This window comes from Macaca mulatta, chromosome 14 (genome assembly GCF_049350105.2).
Source record: "Macaca mulatta isolate MMU2019108-1 chromosome 14, T2T-MMU8v2.0, whole genome shotgun sequence".
Taxonomy (NCBI): Eukaryota; Metazoa; Chordata; class Mammalia; order Primates; family Cercopithecidae; genus Macaca; species Macaca mulatta.
This window is the reverse complement of record NC_133419.1, coordinates 33,459,319-33,479,714: the sequence shown is the minus strand read 5'-3', so window position 1 is coordinate 33,479,714 and position 20,396 is coordinate 33,459,319. Positions and strand designations below refer to the sequence as shown.

At 55.5% G+C, this 20,396-nt stretch overlaps 1 protein-coding gene across 6 annotated transcripts in view; it reads right to left on the bottom strand.

Moving 5' to 3' along the window:
- PAX6 (paired box 6) overlaps positions 1-20,023 on the bottom strand; it is a 32,633-nt gene extending 12,610 nt beyond the window's left edge. Inside the window, exons 1-8 of one of the 6 annotated variants that reach the window (XM_015114506.3) lie at positions 19,721-20,023; positions 12,740-12,927; positions 8,805-8,881; positions 8,363-8,423; positions 4,641-4,771; positions 3,817-3,858; positions 3,507-3,722; positions 2,641-2,806 (exon numbers count right to left, since the gene is read on the bottom strand). In XM_015114506.3, coding sequence (XP_014969992.1) covers positions 2,641-2,806; positions 3,507-3,722; positions 3,817-3,858; positions 4,641-4,771; positions 8,363-8,372 — 565 coding nt within the window. In that variant the 5' untranslated portion in view covers positions 8,373-8,423; positions 8,805-8,881; positions 12,740-12,927; positions 19,721-20,023. 6 annotated transcript variants of the gene reach the window in all.
- Positions 20,024-20,396: the final 373 nt, after the last annotated feature.

Sequence of the window (20,396 nt, the reverse complement as noted above, 5' to 3'; positions counted from 1 at the left end):
AGAGAGAGAGAGCGCCACGCTGAGAAATAAAATCATTCCTTAGTTTCTTAGTGTCTTAATCAGTGAGGCGGAAAACAAGCAAGAAAAGATAGCAACCCGGTTGCGGCACCTTTTCAGCTCTGGAGCGCGGATCAAAACATTGTAGCATCTGTTGAAAGAGAGGCTGACTAAATCCTACAGAGGGCCTGGGTATTATGGGGGGTGGGGGTGGGGTGAGGGGAGGAGATAAGAAAAAGTGTCTCCGTGATCCCTAAAACCACCAAATCGCTGGAGAATTGGGGCTGGATAGAGTTGTCTCTTGTTGTTGTCAGGCTACGTCGTCGCGATTTTATTCACTGCCTCATGGCGTTGATCAGATGGAAACCATATTTGTCTCCCTCTGAGACCTAACCTCCGCCTTATGCTTTTGGAGTAATGGACTCTTTAAAACCCAAGAAAGGCTTCCTGGGCTGGGAAAGGGGGCTAGGGAGGGAGGACGACCCTCTTAGCGCCAAAAAGCCTGAAGATTCCCCGGGAACGTGAAGCGAGGCTCGCCACCAGTGCCCGCTACCCCCACACCGGCAACTTTGTGCTTCGTTTGGCCCACGTGTCCTCCCCACGCAAGTAGGGACGACGATCCTGTGCCTGAGGTGACAATCACCCCCCAAAAACCTCACTTGAGGGTGAGGGGTGGTGATTGTCAGTTGACCCAGAATTTTCTAGCAAATGAAAAGCCCCTGGACTAGCGCCACCTCCGACCCCAACCATCACCCGCGGACCCCAGCCGGTTAGACTAGCTTCCCGCCCTCAGGTTGCCGGGGACGAAAATCCGCCCGAATTGGGCGCCACCTCTGGTGGAAGCTGCTGTCCTCAGCTTCTGTCCCAACTCCCAGAAGCGCGAGGCGGGTGTCTCCGGCGCCCCAAGCTCGTGGGAGCCCACGCGCCGAGGAGAGCCGGGAGTGGAGGCTCTGGGCTCAGCCCTCCCAGGCCTAGGCCACCGTGCCCTGCGTCCCTCCCCAAGATTTCTGGGACTAAGTGGGCCAGACTCTTGGCAGGTGAGGGATCACCAGGATCTCAGATTGCTGGGGGCGGAGGGGTGGACGCTCGTGAGTGCGAAGTTCGGGTGTCACTTGGGTGTGTCCAGTGTCTACACGTGGGAATCCTACGGTTTCAAAGGTCAGGCAGGGGTGGGGTTGCCTACACTCGGTGGGGTCAATCGCTAGTCTCACCAGAGGCGGGAGCGGGCCTGGGGGCCCTCTGCGCTCGCGGAGGCGACAAGTTTGGGGCCCGCGCGGGCGGGGTCGCCCAGGGGAGCCTGGGCCCCGCGCGTCAGGAGGCCTCCGCCGGCCGAGCGGCCGCGCTGGGAAACAAGAAGCGAGCGCTTTGCTCCCTATCTTCCCAGTGTCCGTCCTATATTGTTTTCTGCTCTTAAAACTGACATGTCTAATTGGCAATTGGTGCCGAATCGTGTCCAGAGGTCTCTTGTGGAACATTTCTACAGCTGTCTCCTTCAACTAGACGCTTATTCATGTCGCCTTAATGAGAAACAAAACGTTCTCTAATGAGCAATTACAGAGCGACAGGATTGTTCCCATAACAAATTCTTGCGAGTGACAGAAGCATCCTTTGTACCAGATATTTCGCATACTGTTACCGATTTTCCCTTCCCTCGCCCGACTCCATGGAGGCGCCGGGCATCCGGAGCCGGTTCGAGAGCGCACGGACGCGCCGGCAGCCTCCTCGCAGTCCCGCGCGCCACCCCCGGCCCCGAGCCCCCAGGCTCCGTTGTGCTCCCGGGAGTGAGACGCCACGTCCCATTATCCCGCATATTATCTCCTTGTCACGAGGACAACAAATACCGATTAATCTTAGGAGTAAACTGTTTCCTATTCTTGACCAAACTACCTCGGGGTGTGGAGGGGGGCGGAGGGGAAGCCAACTGACCCTCCTCCCGCATCCGCTCCTCTTCCTCCAGCCCTTCTCACAGAACCTAGGGTGTTCCAGGTCCCATCTCTCCTCCCAGACCGGAGCAGCTCCCGGCACCCCGCCGTCCTGTTCACAGTATCTTCACCTCACCACTTCCACATAGTCGCCACCCACAGAGAGTGAGAAAGTGGGGCCCAGAGGGGCAAGGATAGTGGGGTGGTTTTAGTTGGGAGACCACCACTTCTAACGCTCCTACCCCTATTCGGCCCTGCATCTCCTTGCTCACCCTTTCATGTGCACCCTACTCATAGTCACATAATTTGTCAATTACAGCAAAAAGCAACACGATACAATTATGTTTACCTCGCAGTCTGTCAGTGTGTTAACCTGTCACACTTCTACAAGGGGGCTCTCCCTGCATTCTAATGTCAGATTTGAATAGTGCACCACGCAGCTCGTTCTTATGCACACAGTGCTGCCAACAAACACACACACACCCCAGCCACCTTCATACCACTCCTGACATACACAACCCTCACATTCCCAGGCCAACAAGATGGTTCAACAAACACCACCTACATACAATATGCTCGATGTGTCCCAGGCCTTCAAATGCAGTCTCACCCATGACATTCCCCAAGCATGGAAGCCCCGGGAGGAAAAGGTTGGGAGAGTAGGGGACAGGCAACGGGCTGCATATATGGAGAGCTGCGTGGATGGCTGCTGGAGTTTTACCTTGTGTAGGTTGCCCTGGCACCGAAGTCCCCGGATACCAACCAGGGCGGGTGCCCCAGCTTCCGGTCTGCCCGTTCAACATCCTTAGTTTATCATACATGCCGTCTGCGCCCATCTGTTGCTTTTCGCTAGCCAGGTTGCGAAGAACTCTGTTTATTGATGACACCTGCAAATCAAACCAAAATCAAACCAAATGGTAGTGTCTCCTGAAGACACAGTCACCCATCTCAGCTCACCCACCACTTTAAAAAGCAACTCTTAACCCATTAAAAAGCTCCCAGCCACCCCGGGACAGTGGATTTGCAGATACATCGTGGAAAAAATGATAGCTATCATTTTGGGCATGGAAATTGAGTTGAATAGAGAATTGAGGGGAGGAGGTCCTTCACCATTGGTTGGTGTCTCTGGTGACCTAACTCACACGGTCGCTTTGCTTTGTTAAAAGACTGCCCGAAAATAAAATATATTTAGACTTGGTGTAAAGCTTTCTTTCATTATATTGTTTAATATTAGGATGGAAATGGATGTGTGACACCTGAAGGAAAGTTCTGGCAGGTGGATTGGGACGAAGTTACAATCTGGTTCTCATTTTCCTTCTTGATTTAAGTGCCTTTCCCTGGTGCCTCCGCCCTCCGTTTTGCAGCATGCAAATGAAGTGAACGACTCCCCACACTTGACTCCCATTTTCCAGACAGTCAAAGAAAGGTCAGGGCATTCCTCTCTGTTTCCCCAGGTACAAAGGAGACAAATGTGGAGCAGGGAGAGGACACAGACTAAGAGACAGTGGAGAGAGAGGGTGGGAGGAGGTAAAGAGGAGAGAGCCTTGGGCTTAGGGTAGGGAGGGCAGATGTTCTCAATGAACTTACACTTGGTATGTTATCGTTGGTACAGACCCCCTCGGACAGTAATCTGTCTCGGATTTCCCAAGCAAAGATGGACGGGCACTCCCGCTTATACTGGGCTATTTTGCTTACAACTTCTGGAGTCGCTACTCTCGGTTTACTACCACCGATTGCCCTGGGTCTGATGGAGCCAGTCTCGTAATACCTGCCCAGAATTTTACTCACACATCCGTTGGACACCTGCATAGGGGAAGTGGACAGAAAACCACATTATTAATAATTTCAAGACAAAAATAAAATTGTTTAAGTATGCATTAAACAATGACAAGCTTACGTTTTGATTGTCCAGCACTTGGACTTTTGCATCTGCATGGGTCTATAACACAAAAATATACCTTCAATGGTATGAGAACTTACTGTAGAGAGCTTTTTTCTTAAAATTACATTTGTAGCCCTAAAAACTACAAATATGATGATACTTTCAAACAGTTTGAACTAAAAAAAGAATTTAAAAGTTTTTTTTAAAAAAAACTGTTTTCTTAAACACTGCCTGAAGATGCATCAAAACGAAGTCAGATTAATTTATTTTTGTGCTGACCTTGCTTAAAGTGGTGCCAGGTTTTAAAGAGCAAAGGTTAAAAAAACCTGATTTTTTACTTCTTTTTCTTTAAAAAATGCCCAACTGAGTAAATATGAGTTAGGGAGGAGTAAATAGCACTTGCCTTTTAAAATCAATATGTATTCTTCATAAATATGAAGAATAAGCAAATACCTCAAAATCTGAGGTAAGCATGGGCTGGGGAGAGCAGAATGAAAGTATGCCGATTTATATAACTAAGTTTATTACAGTTCATAAACTGTTCCCACAATGAATGTCTTTACCAAATAAAAAGAGAAAGATTTTTTTTAAAAATCCACACACTGTATTTTTCTGAAGCAGATGAGTTATCTGTTTCAACCCAGGTTGAAAGAGATAGGGAAGGATGGTGGAAGGAGAGGGAAAAGTGGGAAGGCAGGGGAGTGGGTGGGGGACTGGGGACTGGGGTGGGTGAGGGTGGGGGGTCCATAATTAGCATCGTTTACAGTAAGAAATGAAGAGAGGGCGTTGAGAGTGGAGGGCCGCGGGGGCGGCGAGTGGGGCGGCGCCGGGAGGATCACCTGCAGAATTCGGGAAATGTCGCACGGCCGTGCCCCGCTGTGAGCTAGCTCTACAATCTTCTGCCGGGTGGAGTCCGGCAGTGGCCGCCCGTTGACAAAAACACCACCGAGCTGATTCACTCCGCTGTGACCTGAGGAAAGGGAGAGGAGAGCAAAGGGGAAAAGAAGAGAGGAGAGCAGAATGAAGAGGAAGAAGAGGGAGAGGAAGGAAGAGGAAGATGAGGGAGAACAAGAACAGGAAGAAGAGGAAAGAGAAAAAGAAGGGGAAGAGGAAGAAAGAGAGGAGGAGGAGGAGGAGACAACCACAATGCATCCTCATCCCCCTGCCAACCTGTGCCAACCTCAGCGATCAGGTTCCTGCTATCGATCAAAAAAAAGGACAACAGGACAACCAACCATGCCAGACATTGGGCAGCCCAGCCCCAAACAGCCGTGCCCTTGCCCACTGGACTGCAGCAGCAACAGAGTCAGACACATGCCAAGGAACAAGAACACACGGACCTCTCTACCGCCATAACCCCAGCAGTGTCCCCAGCCCACTGCCCCTCTTCATAAACACTGCAGCCAGCCTCTGAACCCACAAAGCGCTAAGAACCAGCTCTACAAATCTCCCAAAGATCCCCTCTGAGTGTCACGGCAAACCATAGGTTCTACAGATCCCACACTTAACCTTCAAGGTCTCTGCAGTGTTGGAACAGTGATAGCAAACCTTACAGCCCTTGAGTGCTCCCTTGGAAGCTAAAATCCAGAAATGTTTGCATTACAGTCCAAACTGGCCAAGGCCTGGCACAAGCACCGAGTTTGGTTTTGTTTGGTTAGAACAGAAGAAGGAAGAGGAGAGAAGAACCAGAGCAGCCAGTCTGTGGCTGGCGAACCCCAGTCCAGGTTTCCGCTCCTCCAGTGTAGACGTGAGAGTCAGAGCCCCGGCTCTGCTTCAGCCACAGACAAGTCCGGCCACCGCAAGTAAGGCTTAGAGCCGGGAGTCGTTTCGCACCGGCCACTGCTCGCTTTATTTCCGCCGCTGAACTCCGCCCTCCCCTCAGCCAAGGATAGATATTAGCAAAAATCAAAAACAGAAACGAAAAAGAAAAGACCACGTCATAGTGTTCCCCATCCCTCCTTTATCTTTGTATCTCACAACCTCATCCCTGTGGTCCAACCTTGGAGAACAGGGAGAGGGAGTTAGCCCCTTTGTAGCCCCCCTCCCCCAAAACCACAGACACACAAAATAAAGCCAATTGCCAATTTCCACTTCCTTAAAAATCTCCAACCTGCAGCCCCGACTCTAGAGAGCAGCCCTCCTAGGAAAAGACGTGGCTCCCTTTTCAGCTCTCCTCTCCTCTCCTCTCTTCTCCTTGGAGCCTACTGATAAATTGACTCCAGGAGCCTGAGCTTCTTAGCAATAAATAAGCTCCAAATATAGAAGAGGGGGGAAAATATGATGAGCCTCTCTGACATTTGTCTTTAAAATAAAACTAGCTGCACGTCAAGTTTGAGCTTAATTTCTGGAAATAGGCGGAAGTCGCTCCGGATCATGCATGGAAGGCTAATTGAAAAGATCAGTCGGGGCGCTTGTGGCAGCCTTGTCACTTTGTGACAGTGCTCCGCTCCGGGAAATTGCATCGTCACGACAAACGGGACCGTGATAAAACGACCCTTTCCGTCCCTATTTGTAGATCACTCAGACGAGATTGAACTGCACTCGTTTCCCCTTCGAGGGGAGCCGCGTTTTCAGGGTAGCCGAAGGCTTGGGGCTGAGGGGGGGCCCCTCACCGAGGCGGGGTGGGGGTGGGGGGCTGGAGCCTCAACTCGATGAGAAGTGACAGGCGTTTGGGGGATCTGGGCTCCGGCCGGGCCCAGCGCAAGCAGGGACATTGCGGGGACACCGCTTCTCCAACAGAGCAAGGCCTGGCCCACGTTTCCGGTTTATCCTAACTTCCTTTTATTGCCTTCCTTTGCCTCGCAAGTTCCATTCACCGCTCCAGCTACGGAGCCCCACCTCTAGGCACAGGGAGCTTCCCGGAAAAAGAAAGGCTGTCCCAGAAAGAGACCGAGAAAGACTTTCCAAACTTCACGCATAGACACGGCAATTCCCAGTCTGCGAATGCCAAGGCGGGCGCGTGAGGCAGCCTACATCCAGACCTTCCTCCTCACCCATTTCAAAAAATAACAACGTGCCCGCCACCTCCGCAGCTATCGCCGCTGGGTGCTCGCCCAGGAGACGCCAGGGCCAGAGCGCCACTCCCAGCATCGAAATGGCAGCGAGGAAGAGCAGCTTCAAATTCCCCTTCAGAGGTTAAGCCTCAATCATTGTGTCCCTTCCCTAGGGACGGCTGGCGCTCTCGCCCACTGGCGATGATTATGCGCCTAGAACTCGACCGCGAAGCAACTAATAGGAAAACATATGGTGTCAATTTGGACGCTCCGCGCCTCGCGCACACCCGGGAACGAGCGGCACAAGCCCTGCGGGCCGGCCCGCGACCCCGCGCCCCTCGGGGCCTGCCAGCCGGGCCGCAGCGGCAAACGCTCAGGGCTGCAAGCCCTGGCTGGGGCCCGCCCGAAAGCGAGCCTGCGGTTGGGGAATCTGAGCTCCAAGGGGAGAGCCCAGCCGCCGAAAGGGAGCCTACCGGCCAAGCCCTGGGGTGCGGCAGGTTCTGCACAACTACCCCCGCAAAGCTCGCCACCTTTGTGCCCCTTCATCAGCTACGCGCTTACCAGCCCCGGAAGCACCAGGGGGCGACCGGCGTTTCCAGAACAGATGGATAAGGTGCTGGGGACCCTCTTAAGCCTTTGTGGTTCGGCCAGGGAAGGCTGCTAGAAGACCTGGGCCTTTCCACACTCCGAGTTCAGTTGAGCCCTGACGCCTCAACCGTAACTTCAAACCCGGCCTGGTTTCGCTGGGCCTCCAGGCTCCCAGGTCGGAGCTCTAGACTAGCCCTGCCACGTACCAGCACCCACCAACTAAACAGGAAGGTGGGTGGGGGCCCAGGGGGTCTGGGCAGAGGAAAGCAGGGAAGTAGAAGAGCCATAAGTATCAAAGGTGCTCTGGGCCTGGGACTATCAGGACCCAAGCAATTGCAGTTGCCAGGGCAGGGCTTTTCCAGTTCCTGGGCACCTCCTTCCCAGACCCAGTAAACCGCGCTCTCTTCCCGCGCCCTGTAACAGCGAGTTTACCACCCCTACCCTGCTGCAGGCCTGGGGGCTCCTCTTCCCAACCCTTCTAGGTCCATAGGTGGGGTAAGGAGGGGAGGAGCTGCCCTGAGAGTGACTTGGGGAGAGAAGCCCCCCACCCCGCCGAGTTGGTGGAGACTTTCAGTCTTGGCTAAGCCCAAAGGGGCCTCCTTCTCGCGCAACTAGAAGAAGCCTTCGCCCCGCCCTGCTCAGCCCAGCCCCTCTCTCCGGGGTCAGAGCCCGGGCAGGGGCGGGGAGGGGGTGTGAGTTACAGGATTTGGCGGGGATGGGGTTTCTCTACCGCAGCTTCGAAAACTCGGGCGGGCTGTTCTTAAGGGCCCAGCCCCTGCTTCTTCAGTATCGAGAAGAGCAAAGCAAACGCCCTCCCCTCCTGGGCTGCCGGGCGCGGAGTGGGGAGCAGCCGCCCCAGGCCCCGGGCCTCAGTCAGTCGGCGGCCGAGCCAGCTCGGGCTTCGCGAGCCTGTGTCCTCCCCTGACCCTCGGGTCCGCGCACCCCGAGCCCAAAGTCCCAGAAAGATCAGAGGCACTTACTGTTCTGCATGCTGGCTCTGACTGGGGGCCGCGGGATTCCACGGGGCTCGAATACGGGGCTCTGTTAGAAAATAGGAGTTAATCCCTGGGCAGCTGCATCAGGTAGGCCTGAACTCCCAACCGAGGTGGACCTGGGGCTAGGACAGGAGAATCTCCGTTCCTTAGGAATTGATCTACTCAACCGCTTGGGGCAATCTGAGGGTCACCCAGCTCTGCCTTGCAGTGCATGCAAAAGCTACCCTTTGGGACTTGAAACAAAATACTCGAATATCCCCAATCTCTTTCCCCTACATTCTTTAGCAGTTAACCCTTTAATCAGTAGAACCGATGCCCCAATTTTGAATTTTTTGTTCTATCGGATCTATAGTGAAGAAGCATACTGAAATAGTTTGTTTTGACTGTTTGTGGGTTTTGAGCCCAAAGCAGCCACCACAGAACTTGCCTGAAATCTCGGATGTCTGTCCACTCTCACAATAAAAGGCCTCACACATCTGCGCGCCCCTAGTTAAAGTCTTCCCCCTAAGACAAAACAGAAGGAGAGAAAGGTATATCAAGCTGTGGTTCAACAGCATAGGTCCATGGGCTCTCTGAGTCCCACTCTCAGGAAAAACACATGCATCTAGGGCTCAGTCAAACTGCCATCAAACTCTAAGTCCCAGCATTACACCCACATTCTCAGCGGCATCTCCCACAGAAGTCTCCATCCTTTAAAAGAGGCTGCTCTGGTCTGGCTTGGGAGAATTGGCAAATCTGACAAGTTGGGGTCCCACTTTGCAAAAATATTAAGAACCAGGAAACGGGAGTAGAGGCCAAGAGTTGAGGTTGAGGGGGTGTGAGGGAAGAGGAACCTGAAGTTTGGAAAGCAGGGGAAGGGAACCTTGGAACTTCCTGGTGCCAGAGAGTATAGGCTGAAGCAGTTTGGGAGAGCTGCAGGGCCATACTCCCTCCTTCCTTAAGGAATTTCACAAGACCCCCAGAACCCAACGCTCTGCTTACCCCTTTATCTTCCTCTCCTCTCCCTACACCAAAAAAGCTTCTCAATGGCCCCCTCTCCATCTACCTCCCAGCTTTCTGGGACTTTGAAAGGGGCAAGCCTAACTTTTTATCCCAAACCTCACTTACTGTGATTAACTTCTCTTTTGACGTTTAGATCTTCACCCCTTTTACTGTACTGTGACACACCCTGCCTACCTCGCCTCACTGCTTTAAAAAGTACGAACAGGAGGGGGTGAGCATGGTCGACAAAGCCTACAGACGGCAAACAATGGCTTCTATTCTCCAGCTTTCCTCGAACCCAAGGAGCAAAACCGAGTCTCCCTAACTAGCAACACAGCTTCCAACCAAACGTACCAACAACCCACCAACTCACAAAGGGAACTGAGGGACACTCCTAGCTTCATAAACCCTGACCCAGTGCAGGGTTCCCGGAGGCTGGTCCTGTACGAACCCCTCCCTGCCTTCCCCCCCCCAAAAAAAAAGGCTTTTGGGCGAGTGGAGAAAATAGAAAAGTAATTTCTTGTTATAAATATCTGGAGGTAATTGTGTTACTGGTGTGAGTTGTTAGGGGCTGTAAAAAGATACAACGGCACCGTGGGGAGCTCAATTGGGAAGAGAGAGTTACAATAAAGAGCCCATTCAAGAGGTCTGCCCCCCAAAAAGAGGTAAAATAACAAAATAGTCACAGCATCATTTCTCCGTTTTTTAAAAAATGCATTATTTTTTCTGTTTTACCTATGGTGATTATTGATCTGCCTGCCTGCAAGCAAAGAATTTCAAGAAGCACGTTTTACTCTACAAGGCCATTCCTGGTCTACTTTCTAACCACTTGGTAGATAGCTTAAATCCATAAAAATAAACCGAAAATGAGGACTTTTTCTCAGCATTGGGTAAATACTGGCCACAGCAGACAGCTACTAGTTACCCTTATCTAGGTTGGTTCCCCAATGCTTCCTTCCTGTCTCTCAGTCCCCGCACCCATAGCCATGCCCTGGACAGGCAAAATCTCCAACTCCAATGCAGAATACCCCACCCCACCCAATGCAGGACCCTGAAGCTGCAAAGGAGTAGCAGGTGGGGAGATGGGGAATGGAATTCCCCTAGGAGGGGTAAAACTTCCTGAACTCCACTTTGTAACCCATGCTGTACACAATCACAACAGAATGCCCCCATCCTGGCTGGTAACTTCTTGATACCATTTTTAAAAATTCAGTAGCTGAGCCCAGACAGGCCTTGTTGATTAGTTTTCGAAGCAGCTGGGAAGGTGGTAGTATTTCAAATTCCAGTTCTGCTCCATTCCCCCTTCCCTCTCGCTAAGAAGCTATCTAATTACTTAAGTTAATGTGAACACTAAGTGCAGAGGCAACCCGGGAAGTGGGGCACATCGACACCCGGAAGCAGTCCTGTGCACCGGAGAGGGCAGACCCCCAACTGCAGCCTGAGCCCCCCAGCTCAGCCCAAGGCTCTGTACGGCCTCGCTGGGGCCATAGACCCACATCCTGAACGAAGGCGTCTCCAGACATTTTGGAGTCGTCCCGGCCTTGGACCACGAGACCGCTGGACCACTGCCCCCACCTCTCTGTCCCCAACACAAGCCTCAGTTTTCAAATGCTGTTGTTATTTTAATTACTTAATTCTCAAATTCCATCCCCAAACTCTTTAACTGGGGTAAAGGGGAGAGCTCACTCTTGGTCTTCCCGCCCCCAGCCAAAAGAGGAATTAGCAATTAAGATGACAAAGTTTTACTCTCTAGGGCCAAATAAGATAACAACTAATCAAACTGCCTTCAGACGTTTGCAAAGGTCACTGGCTATAAAAAATGTAATGTCAACGGCAACAACTATTATTTCTCTTCAGTAAACTCGTCAGGCTTTCAAGCTCTTTGCCTTTCATTTTCTGCTCCCAGCCCCTACCAAACCCTTCCCAAGTTCGAGTTAAACGTCCAAAATGCCTTAAGGAGCTTGGGAGAGTATAAGGAAAATAAAAAGGAAGGAAGAAAGAAACCACGTTCACTTTGTTTTTAAACTTTCTAGAAATCGCTCATGAATGAAGAGCCGGGTTTTAGCACTCGAAAAAGAAAGCATTTCCACTTGAAATTCAACTCCATTTCCCCCAATTACACTTGCTAAAATTCAGGGCTATTATGGCGCAGGGAGACTGAGAAAATCTGCACAAGGAAAGAGGCAACAACTTTATGAACTTTGAAAAGACACTTTTCCTCCTGGGATCTTAGAATCGAAAGCTCTCAAATTACTCCGACTAATTAGCTGGGAGAGGAAGTGATCAGACGAGGGGGAAAGCCAATGCTTTCACGTAGATTTATTTTCAAGGCCTTACCTAGAAAAACATAAGAGGATTCGGAGTAAAACAAATAAAAGAGCAAACCACCTCTGCACCTCAAAACCTGCTGAAATCCCAACACCTGGTGCGACTGGATCAGAGGAAAACAAGGAAAAATACCCACCAAGCGCAGGGGGCCGGAGGACAGGGAAGAGCCCCAGCCTCCGCAGGGCGAGGGAGATGAGAGTCTGGGGAAGCCTGGGGAGCAGAGAGTTTTCAAGTTCCGAGCTCCGCGCTCCAATGGAGTTGGGGGCAAGAGCCCGGGGGCTGGATGGAAGCTGACAAGTCCTCCCGCTCGGCTCTGAGCTCCCTCGGAGCGCGCGTCCCACCGCCTTGGCCTGGTGGCTTCCTTCCCGGCTCGCGCTAGCTCGCTCTTCCTTCTGCCTCCAGCGTGCGGCTGTCTTGCCGACTGACTCCGCTCCGGCTGGTGGCGGGCGCGGTGCCCCCTCGGCGCTGGAGTGCAGGCTGACTCTTCTGCGCCGGAGCCCAGTGCGGCACAAAGCCCGAGGGTCGGCGGGAGGGAGGAGACGCGGCAAGCCGGTTCCCTCGGCGATTCCTCGGAGCGCCCGCTCTCTGCGCGCTCGCTGGGCCTCGGGCTGGACAAAGCAGCCGGTAGCGGTTGCTCTCTGCGGCCGTTCCAGGGCCTTGGACACCACAGAGCCTCTTCGTCTTTTCCCGCGGGTCGGGAGCATTGGGCGACGATGGGGCCGGGAGCCGCGGCTGCTGCCGCGCCTGGAGTCTCCCTTCTTCCCGCGAGCTCAGCCCGCGCTGGCGCTGGCGCTGGAGCTGGCGCTGGGGCAGAGCTGGCCGCCCGCCCCGAGCCCTGCGCTGCTCCCGCTCGCCGGCAGTCGCCCTCCGACGCGGGCTTTCGCTGGAAGTAGAAAGTTTGGGCTCCTGCGTGGAAACTTCTCCGGCCCAACTCTCCCGGCGTAGCAGTGGGGGAGGGGACTGGCGAGAGGGGAGGAAGGAAGGGGGGAGGAAGGGGGAGACCTGTCTGAATATTGCAATAAAAATAAAGCGAGAAGGAAGAAGCGGACTCACCTTTATGAGGCATCCTCTCTGGTTGTCACAGTTCCTGTCAAGAGTTCTGTTTGGTTGGGTTTTTTTGTGCTGCTGTTGTTGCTTAAAGACCACAATGGTTTGAAATGACGGTGTTTTAAAGGAGTTGCTGGTGAGAGTTTTCTCCACGGATGTTGCTGGGTTGGTGTATGAGAGCAATTCTCAGATTCCTGGGAAGGAGACAGAGATTGACAATAAAATGGGTTGTCAGCGGCTGGAGAGTGAGAGATAAAGAGTGTGGGTGAGGGAAGTGGCTGCAGCCAGCACACCTATGCTGATTGGTGATGGCTCAAGTGTGTTAATGTGTGTGTGCCGGCGCCCGGCCTCGCCTCCACCGCTCCTCACTGGCCCATTAGCGAAGCCTGACCTCTGTCATCATCCTCCAGCAAAACACTTCCTCCTGAGCCTGAACCAGAGCGGGAAATGAGGCCGAGCCACGGTTCGCTTTTCAAACCCACTAATCACTCCGCAACATGCAAATGCACCGCTCGCTCTCACACAAAATATTGCTTTATGCAAAGCAGCGCCGGGGCCTCGCGCCAGCCGATTGGATGTTCCCTCTCCCCGCCTGGTGCAATTGGTCCGTTTGTTTGAATATGAATACACTTGTTTTCGGCTCCGCCGGTGGGTCCCGACTCCTCTCCCCGGCGCAGGGCCCCCGAGCCCGGGCTCTGGCGCTCGCCCGCATCTCCCCGCTCCGCGCACGCCGAGAGTCGGCGCGGCCCGCCCTGCTGTCGCGAACTTGAGCGATGAAGTGAAGGCTTCTGGGTTGGGGGTCGCGCCCCGACTCCCCCTAAGCTGGGCGCGAGACTCCCAGCCCACGGAGGGCGCAAGTTTCTGCGCTGTCCTTTCTTGCCAACTCCAGGACAGAGTGGCCTGCCGCCCCGACCCCGCCCGCCCCCACCCCATCCCGGCCTGGGCCCCAAGACGCAGAGCACAGCGGCTGCCGCACCCCAGCCCACCTGGCCCCTTGGAAGAAGAAGAAAGAGGCGGGAGCGTCACTGGGTCCTGGCAGCTCCATTCCAGCTGCGGAGGCCGCGGTGAAGCCTAGGCCGAGAGGAGGTTGCCTGGCCGAGAACTAAACGAGGCCAGCGGCCTCCCCAGCCCAAGCCTCCAGGGCCTGTCCAATCCTCCACCCCGTTCCCCCGGCCCTTTCTTCTCTCTCCTTTCGGCAGCCGCGGTGCGCAGCGGAGCGGAGGGACAGCTCCGGCTGGAGAGGCCCAAGTAAACACGCCACTTACTTTGTGTACAGAGGGTTCTTGTGAAAAGCCCTGAAGAGTCCTCACCAAACACTCACCAACTTCTCCCACGTGCCATTTGTTGACTAAGTGCGGCTGCTTTTCGCGGCGCCCGAGAGGAGGGGAAGCCAGGGGAGATGAGAGGGGAGGGGGAGTGGAAGCCTGGGTGGGGGGGCGGATGACCAATGCTGGGAGAGATTCTCTCTCTCTCTCTCTCTCTCTCTCTGTGTGTGTGTGTGTGTGTGTGTGTGTGTGTGTGTGTGTGTGTGTGTGTCCCACCGGCGATGTCGGTATGTCAGCGTGTGTGCCACCGGTCATCTGTGTGTGGTGCGTGTGTCTCCGCACCACGACTCCCTCTCCTGGGTCTGCGCAGTCCACGGAAGCAGCTCCCCTTCAGCTGTTGCCAGAAAACCGGGGAGGAAAGTAAGTAAATGGCTTTTCTCTTCTGACCACACACCAGAAGTCCATTTGTTGAATGCCGCACGATTAGGACACACCTCAGTACACTCCAAAGGCGCCCCTCGGAGCCTGCAGTTAAGGTGACAGGAGAGCGAGCGAATGCCTGGTCCTGCACTGTCCGGAGCTCTCTCGGCAGCTTCGGGCCATGGAGCCGGCTGCAGTACACACTCCAGGACCGGGCAAGGGGGAATGGGGCTGGAGAGCTGAGGCAGGGAGGCTGAAATGAAGCCGCCGCAGGGTACGCTAGACTCTTCTTGACTTAGGGAAAGTGCTGAAAGTCAAAGCCCATCAATAAAATCTGCGCGTCCTGAACTCGCTGCTGACAGGCCGCGTCGCCGCAGCACCTGGGAGCCGGGACAGTGAGGACGCTGCAAGCCGCCCTGGGCCGCCGGGCCACGTGTGGGCCTCACCCTCTCGTTCCTGCCCTGGACCCAGCAGCGCCGCGACCAAGGAGCCCGGGTAGGGCGGGAAGCAGAGGCCTCCCAGGCCCTAGTCAGAGTTAGGGTCTCACAACCCTCTCCCCTCCCCAGGCCGGGGAGGGCTGCCGGCTCTAACCCTTCCCGCGGCCCAGAAGCTCGCAGCGCGGGGAGGAAACCCGGGTCAGAGGCGAACGAGGTGGCGCCGGGTGTACAGGTCCGCGGCCTCCTGTGCGAGGTTTCATTTCGCAGGAGCGCGACTTTCGGAGGATGCCGGGAAGTGGGGCCGCGGCCCTGAGTCCCAGACCAGCGAAAGTCGGTCTTCTCTTTCTCTCTCCTTTTACGTTTCAAGCGAGCATTAAAGAAGCTTGGACTCAAGACTCAAGTCCGCTGTGCAAGAGCGAGGGACTTGGGGGGAGGGGTGAGGGCAGTGATTCTGTCCGAACTGGAGGCGAGTATCATTTTTACAACCTCTCAATTAGCGACCGAGTGGATTAGCACCTTCTTAAGCTTTGCCTCGGAAAGAAGCAGCCGTAATCTTGTTGCTATTTCCCCCCAGGGCACTGGCTCTTTGAATCAGCTCCTTCTCCCACCCTTCTCTGCGGAGAAAAGTTTTAACAAAAAATCAGAAAAGGCAAGGAGCGAGGAGTGAATGCCACTGACGTCATTGGGTGGGGAAGGGGGGTCGGGGAAAGACTCCTGGAAACTCCTCCGCACAAACAAAAAACAAAAAGGACTTGGCCGCTTCCCATGTGTCAATATTTGGGGAGGGGAGCTCAACCCCAGAAAGAGGCCGAGTTTTCAAAGTTTAAGGAGAGAGGGTTGAGAGCGAGATTTCCTGGTTCTCTCTGGACTGGTCTCAAGAAGGGTGGGGGTGCTGTTCTGCTTCGTGGGTAGCCTCACTCCTTCTGCCAAGTACCCGCTCCGGGGGTGACGCGGCCTGGGGGTGTGGGGGTCGAGATTGAGGTGCGGACGCGGTCGCCAGAGGTGTGTACAAAACCGAGACAACTCGCAGGTCGCCATTTTAATTGCGGCTACCAACTCACCGGAGGCCCACTTGCTGTCCTCCAAGGCGCGGTGGGCGGAGGGGATTGCGCTTTAGGTACTGTCTCGCCTTTCCCCGCCTCTCCACATGCCCCTGTAACCCCCACCCCACCCTCCGCCCCCTGTGGCCAGAGGGAGGACCTCTCAGGCCGAAGGGTGCGTTCCTGCGGGGGCCGCCGGGGTCTTCCCACCCGGTAGAGGGGCTGTCTGCGTGGAGGGAGTCCCGCTGGGGTACTGTGGCTCGCCAGAGCCTGCCCAGAGCTTCTACCCAGTATTGATGCGTCAACATAAGGTCAGGCAAGCATCTCACCCGCACTGGTCTCTGGCATTCCCCTGTGCCCACCCCATCAGACCTTCGGGGAGGCAAAGAAGTGCCCACTTCTGGGGGGATGTGCCTCCAGCTCCCAGCTTCAGAACCAAGAGTCTCCCATCCGGAGTTCTGACACCTCCGAACTCTCTCTTTCCCCGGCCAAGCAGAGGCGCAGCGCCGGCGCGCTGGAAAGGGTGAAGACTGGCATTTCTTTGGAGGAGGAAAGTCTTGGCAGACACCTGCGTCACTTTGTAGTGCCCCAAACGTCTCTCTCTTTGCAGACCCTGGGAAGGTGGGATCCCTGGTCCGCGGAGCTGGCAAACGGGTCCAGTGAGCACTAAAAGCAAAGGCTCCCACCCTGGCCGCCAAGTCCCAGGTGCCTCCCCCGCTTCCAGGCCTTTGTCCCTCTCCTTTCTCCAGCAACCTGCCGGTTCCCGCTAACCCGGCAGCTTCACTGATCCCAGAGCCTAGAAAATCCAAGAAGATCCCAGAGACGCCCCGTGGCGCCTCCAGGCTGTGGCCACTGCTCAGCTACAGTGGAAGCCGCTGTGCCCTCGCCCTTCCTTGCCTCCTGCCAAATGGCCAGTGCTAGGGGCTCCCTGGGTTCCGTCCTCAGTCCTCTTCCATTCACTCTGGGAGGCCAGTCTCTCTCTCTCTCTCTCTCTCTCTCTCTCTCACTGTCTCTCTCTCACTGTCTCTCTCTCTTTCTCTCTCTCTCTCTCTCTCTCTCTGTCTTCTCCCTGCCCACCCCTGAAATACCTTTAAAATAACATTGTCCAGTGGAGTCTCCCACCAAAGGGATTCCTAGCAGCCCAGCGGGCCAGACTCCCAAGGCTTTGCCTCCCAGTCCCTCCATGCTGTTGTCCAGATAGGAGCTAGGTTTAAAACTCCTGACCTGTAGAACAATTGGAATCAGCGGCACTCTCCGATTTTTGCAAATAGGGTTCCTAGGAAAGTTTGCTTTCCATTTCATCACCCTGAGACGATCCCCCTCATCTCTCTTTTCCCTGTGACCTCTGCCCCCAAGAAGCAAGAGTTCAGCTTCAAAGGAAAAGCAAGCAAGCCAAGGCCACCTCAGTCCCTTCTCCTTGGATATCCCCTCTCTAAACCGCTACCCGTTCTAAAGGCCAACGACCCGGTCCTGCGATTTGTCCCGTTGTGGACCTGGGAACAGGCAGGCGGGAACTGGGAGCTTTACTGGGGGATTTGAGGCTGGGGAGGAGGAGGGAGCAAATGTCATGGCTGGCTCGCTGGAGCAGCCAGGGAACCGGAGCTAAGCGCATCCTGACGGGCTTTTAAAATGACATTGATTAGGACAAGCTGTTCCCAACCCCAGTAAGAGTTAATCTGCCTGTTAATCAAGGCACTAAGGGGCTCAATGCGAGTTTTATTAGCGACAGGAGAACAGAGGCCGCAGCCAGGGATCAAAAGCCGGGATCCCATATATTTGTCAACGCTATCTCCAACAAAAAAAAAAAAAAGTATTTTCAATTAGAAAACAATTCGGCGCTTTTCATCACTTCCTAACCCTAGCCCAGTCTCACAGAGGGTGACTTCCAAACCTGGCTAGCGGGGAAAACCGCTGCCGGGGGACAGAGGGGCCGACAGGAACTGCGGGTTGGCTCGGCCGAGTGCGGCAGGGGAGAATTTAAGAATCCTCAGCCCGCGGCCCGGATGCCTCTGATTCCTCACGAGACGAAAGGGAATGAAAAATGAAGCAACAAATGACACCACCCAGGCTGGCAGCCCTCCTTCCCCGCCAGACCCCGCTCCTCAGGCCCGGCTCTGGCGCCGAGTGGTGTCCAGACCCTGCACGCGCGGCGCGACCCGCAGGAAAGTTTGTGCAGCGAGAGTGACTCTCCTTCAGCCTCGCGCGCGCTGCCCCCTTCTGCCCCGGAGGGGCGTTGGGTTGCCTTCGGTTTTCCTTTCCAGTTCTAAAATAAACTCCGGGCCCTGGGGAAATCTGAATAGTAATTCCAATCAACCAAATTCTGTGAGAGGGTCTGAGGAAAAAAAGACAAGCCTATCACGGGCGCCCTCCGATCACGAAGGGCACCGGCATGAGAAAGCGACAGAGGTCTTCGGCTCGCCCTGGGCGCGGGGCGAGGACTCTGGTCAGAGGTAATTATGTCACCGCGTTTTCTCGCCGTGACAGCCGAATAAACACAATCTCCAATAAACATCTCTAATGAGGGAGGAGGCCCGAGGATGGCTGGGTTTGATTTATGACTGGAGGAGAAGGTCCACTTCCCACTGGGAAGCGGGCAACCTGCTCGCCGCCCAGCTCCAGGGAGAGGAACCCGCGGAAGAGAGGATCCCGGCCAGGTAAGGCGCGCGGCCGGACGACCACTGCGCTCGTCCCCCGTTTCCAGGTGAGGTGAGCAGGGGGCGGCCACCGCTCGGAGTCGGGCGGCGGTCCCAAACACCTGTCACAGGTGACTGAGCTCCGAAGGTGCTACCAGAAGACCTAGAAAGAGGGCGCAGAAGCGCGAGTGGGGGTGGGGGGTTGGGGGCTAGCCGGGGCCTGGCCCAGAGGCCGCCCCAAACTCCCGGGCGGGGTTCTCCGGTGCCCCGCCTAAGCCGGCCTGGGCGTCTCCAGCCGCTTTTAGGGCTGGGCTCTCAGGACTTTCGCCCGGCTGAACCACGAGTTAGTCTAAGTTTGTGTCTTCCCTTCCCTGACCTACTTCGGGGACACTTCCGGCCCCCGGCTCCAGCCCTCCAGGGGCCGCAGGGTGGTGGGCGCTGCTCTTTCCCGGGTTTGGCGGCCCGGCTCCCATGGCGCCCGCGCGCTTCCCGCCTAGGCAGCCAGCGCAGCGCCCGCAGTAACCCGAGCCCGCGTTCTAGCTCAGTGAGAATCGCTAATTATTAGGTCTTCCGAAGTGAAGCTCAAATCACACGCTGGGGCTTTACGCGCTGCTCAGCTCTGTGGGCCGCATTCTTTCGTACTCCGCGTCTTTCTGAGAAACGAACCTCATCTCTAGACTTTGTTGCTGTCCAGCCATCTACACTTTGCAACCGCGGGAAACTTCTGCTGTACCTCGCCCGACCCGCGACGGAGTGTCTCTAAGCGCTCCAGGCGCGGGTACGGACTTTCCTAAGCGTGAATGTCGTGAACTGCGACGCAGAGGAGGTCTAGATGCAAAGTGCGTCCCCACCTCCTGCATTTTTCGCGGTCGCGAGTGGCTTTAGCAGACAGCAGCAGTAGACTCCCGCCCCCTACTCCCAGCTCAGGGCCGGACTGGAAGTCCACTCTTGGGAGTGGAACATTTTGCTACTTTTGCAGAAGAGCACACTCCGCAAAGACAAGTCCCTCCTCCACCCCCCTTCTTATCCCTCCCTCAGTAACTCCCTTCCATCTTTGTATGCCTCCTTTTAAAAGCAAAAATCAAGCCCCGGGGCCACTTGGGGCGGGCTTTGATTTGGGGACACCAGTCGCGGGCAGCGGAGAGGCGCCGCGGGCCCCGAGCCCGGCCGGGGCCGGAGCCCGGGCGGTTACCTGGGAGCGGAGGGCGGGGAGGCAGGTGAGCCTGGCAGCGCCGGTTCCCACACTTCTCACCGCCGCTCGGCAGGGGAAGTGGCAGATCTGACAGCCGCGTTCTACGCGAGGACCTGCCCCAGAGTTTAAATGTCAATGATAAGAAAAGAGGGTGCTCAGGCAGGCGCTAACTTTCCTTAATATCCACGCCAGCGCCGTCCTCATTGGCTGCCGGGTCCGCGTGACGTCATGGCAGCTAGAGTTGGGCACAGCTCTGCGCAGACTGGCTTTTCTGCCGGGCGGGAGCCTACTCCTCCCCACCCAGGGTCCGGCCGGCTCCAACCCCTGCTCTGGCCTTCCTTGGCCCGGCCTGTGACTGCCCTAGCCCGGCCCGGCCCGGCCCGGCCTGGCCCGCCCTCCTGTAGGGCGCAGAGTTGATCCCCAGGAAACCAGTCTTGCCGAGTGCGCTCCTCCGCACCGTCGGGCACGAGGGCCCCAAGATCTGTGCCCCTAGGCTGGCCAGCTACTTCTCTGGGTAACCAACCTGTCCCCCCCTCCGATCCCAAGGGAATCACTTCATCGGAGAGACCTGAAGGCCGCGCCGGGATTGAGAGGCACTTTTGGCAGCAATCATTTTTAGGAGGAGTTCGAGGCTCGATGAGTACCCCCAACCTGGCCCTCGAGCCCGCAAGTCACT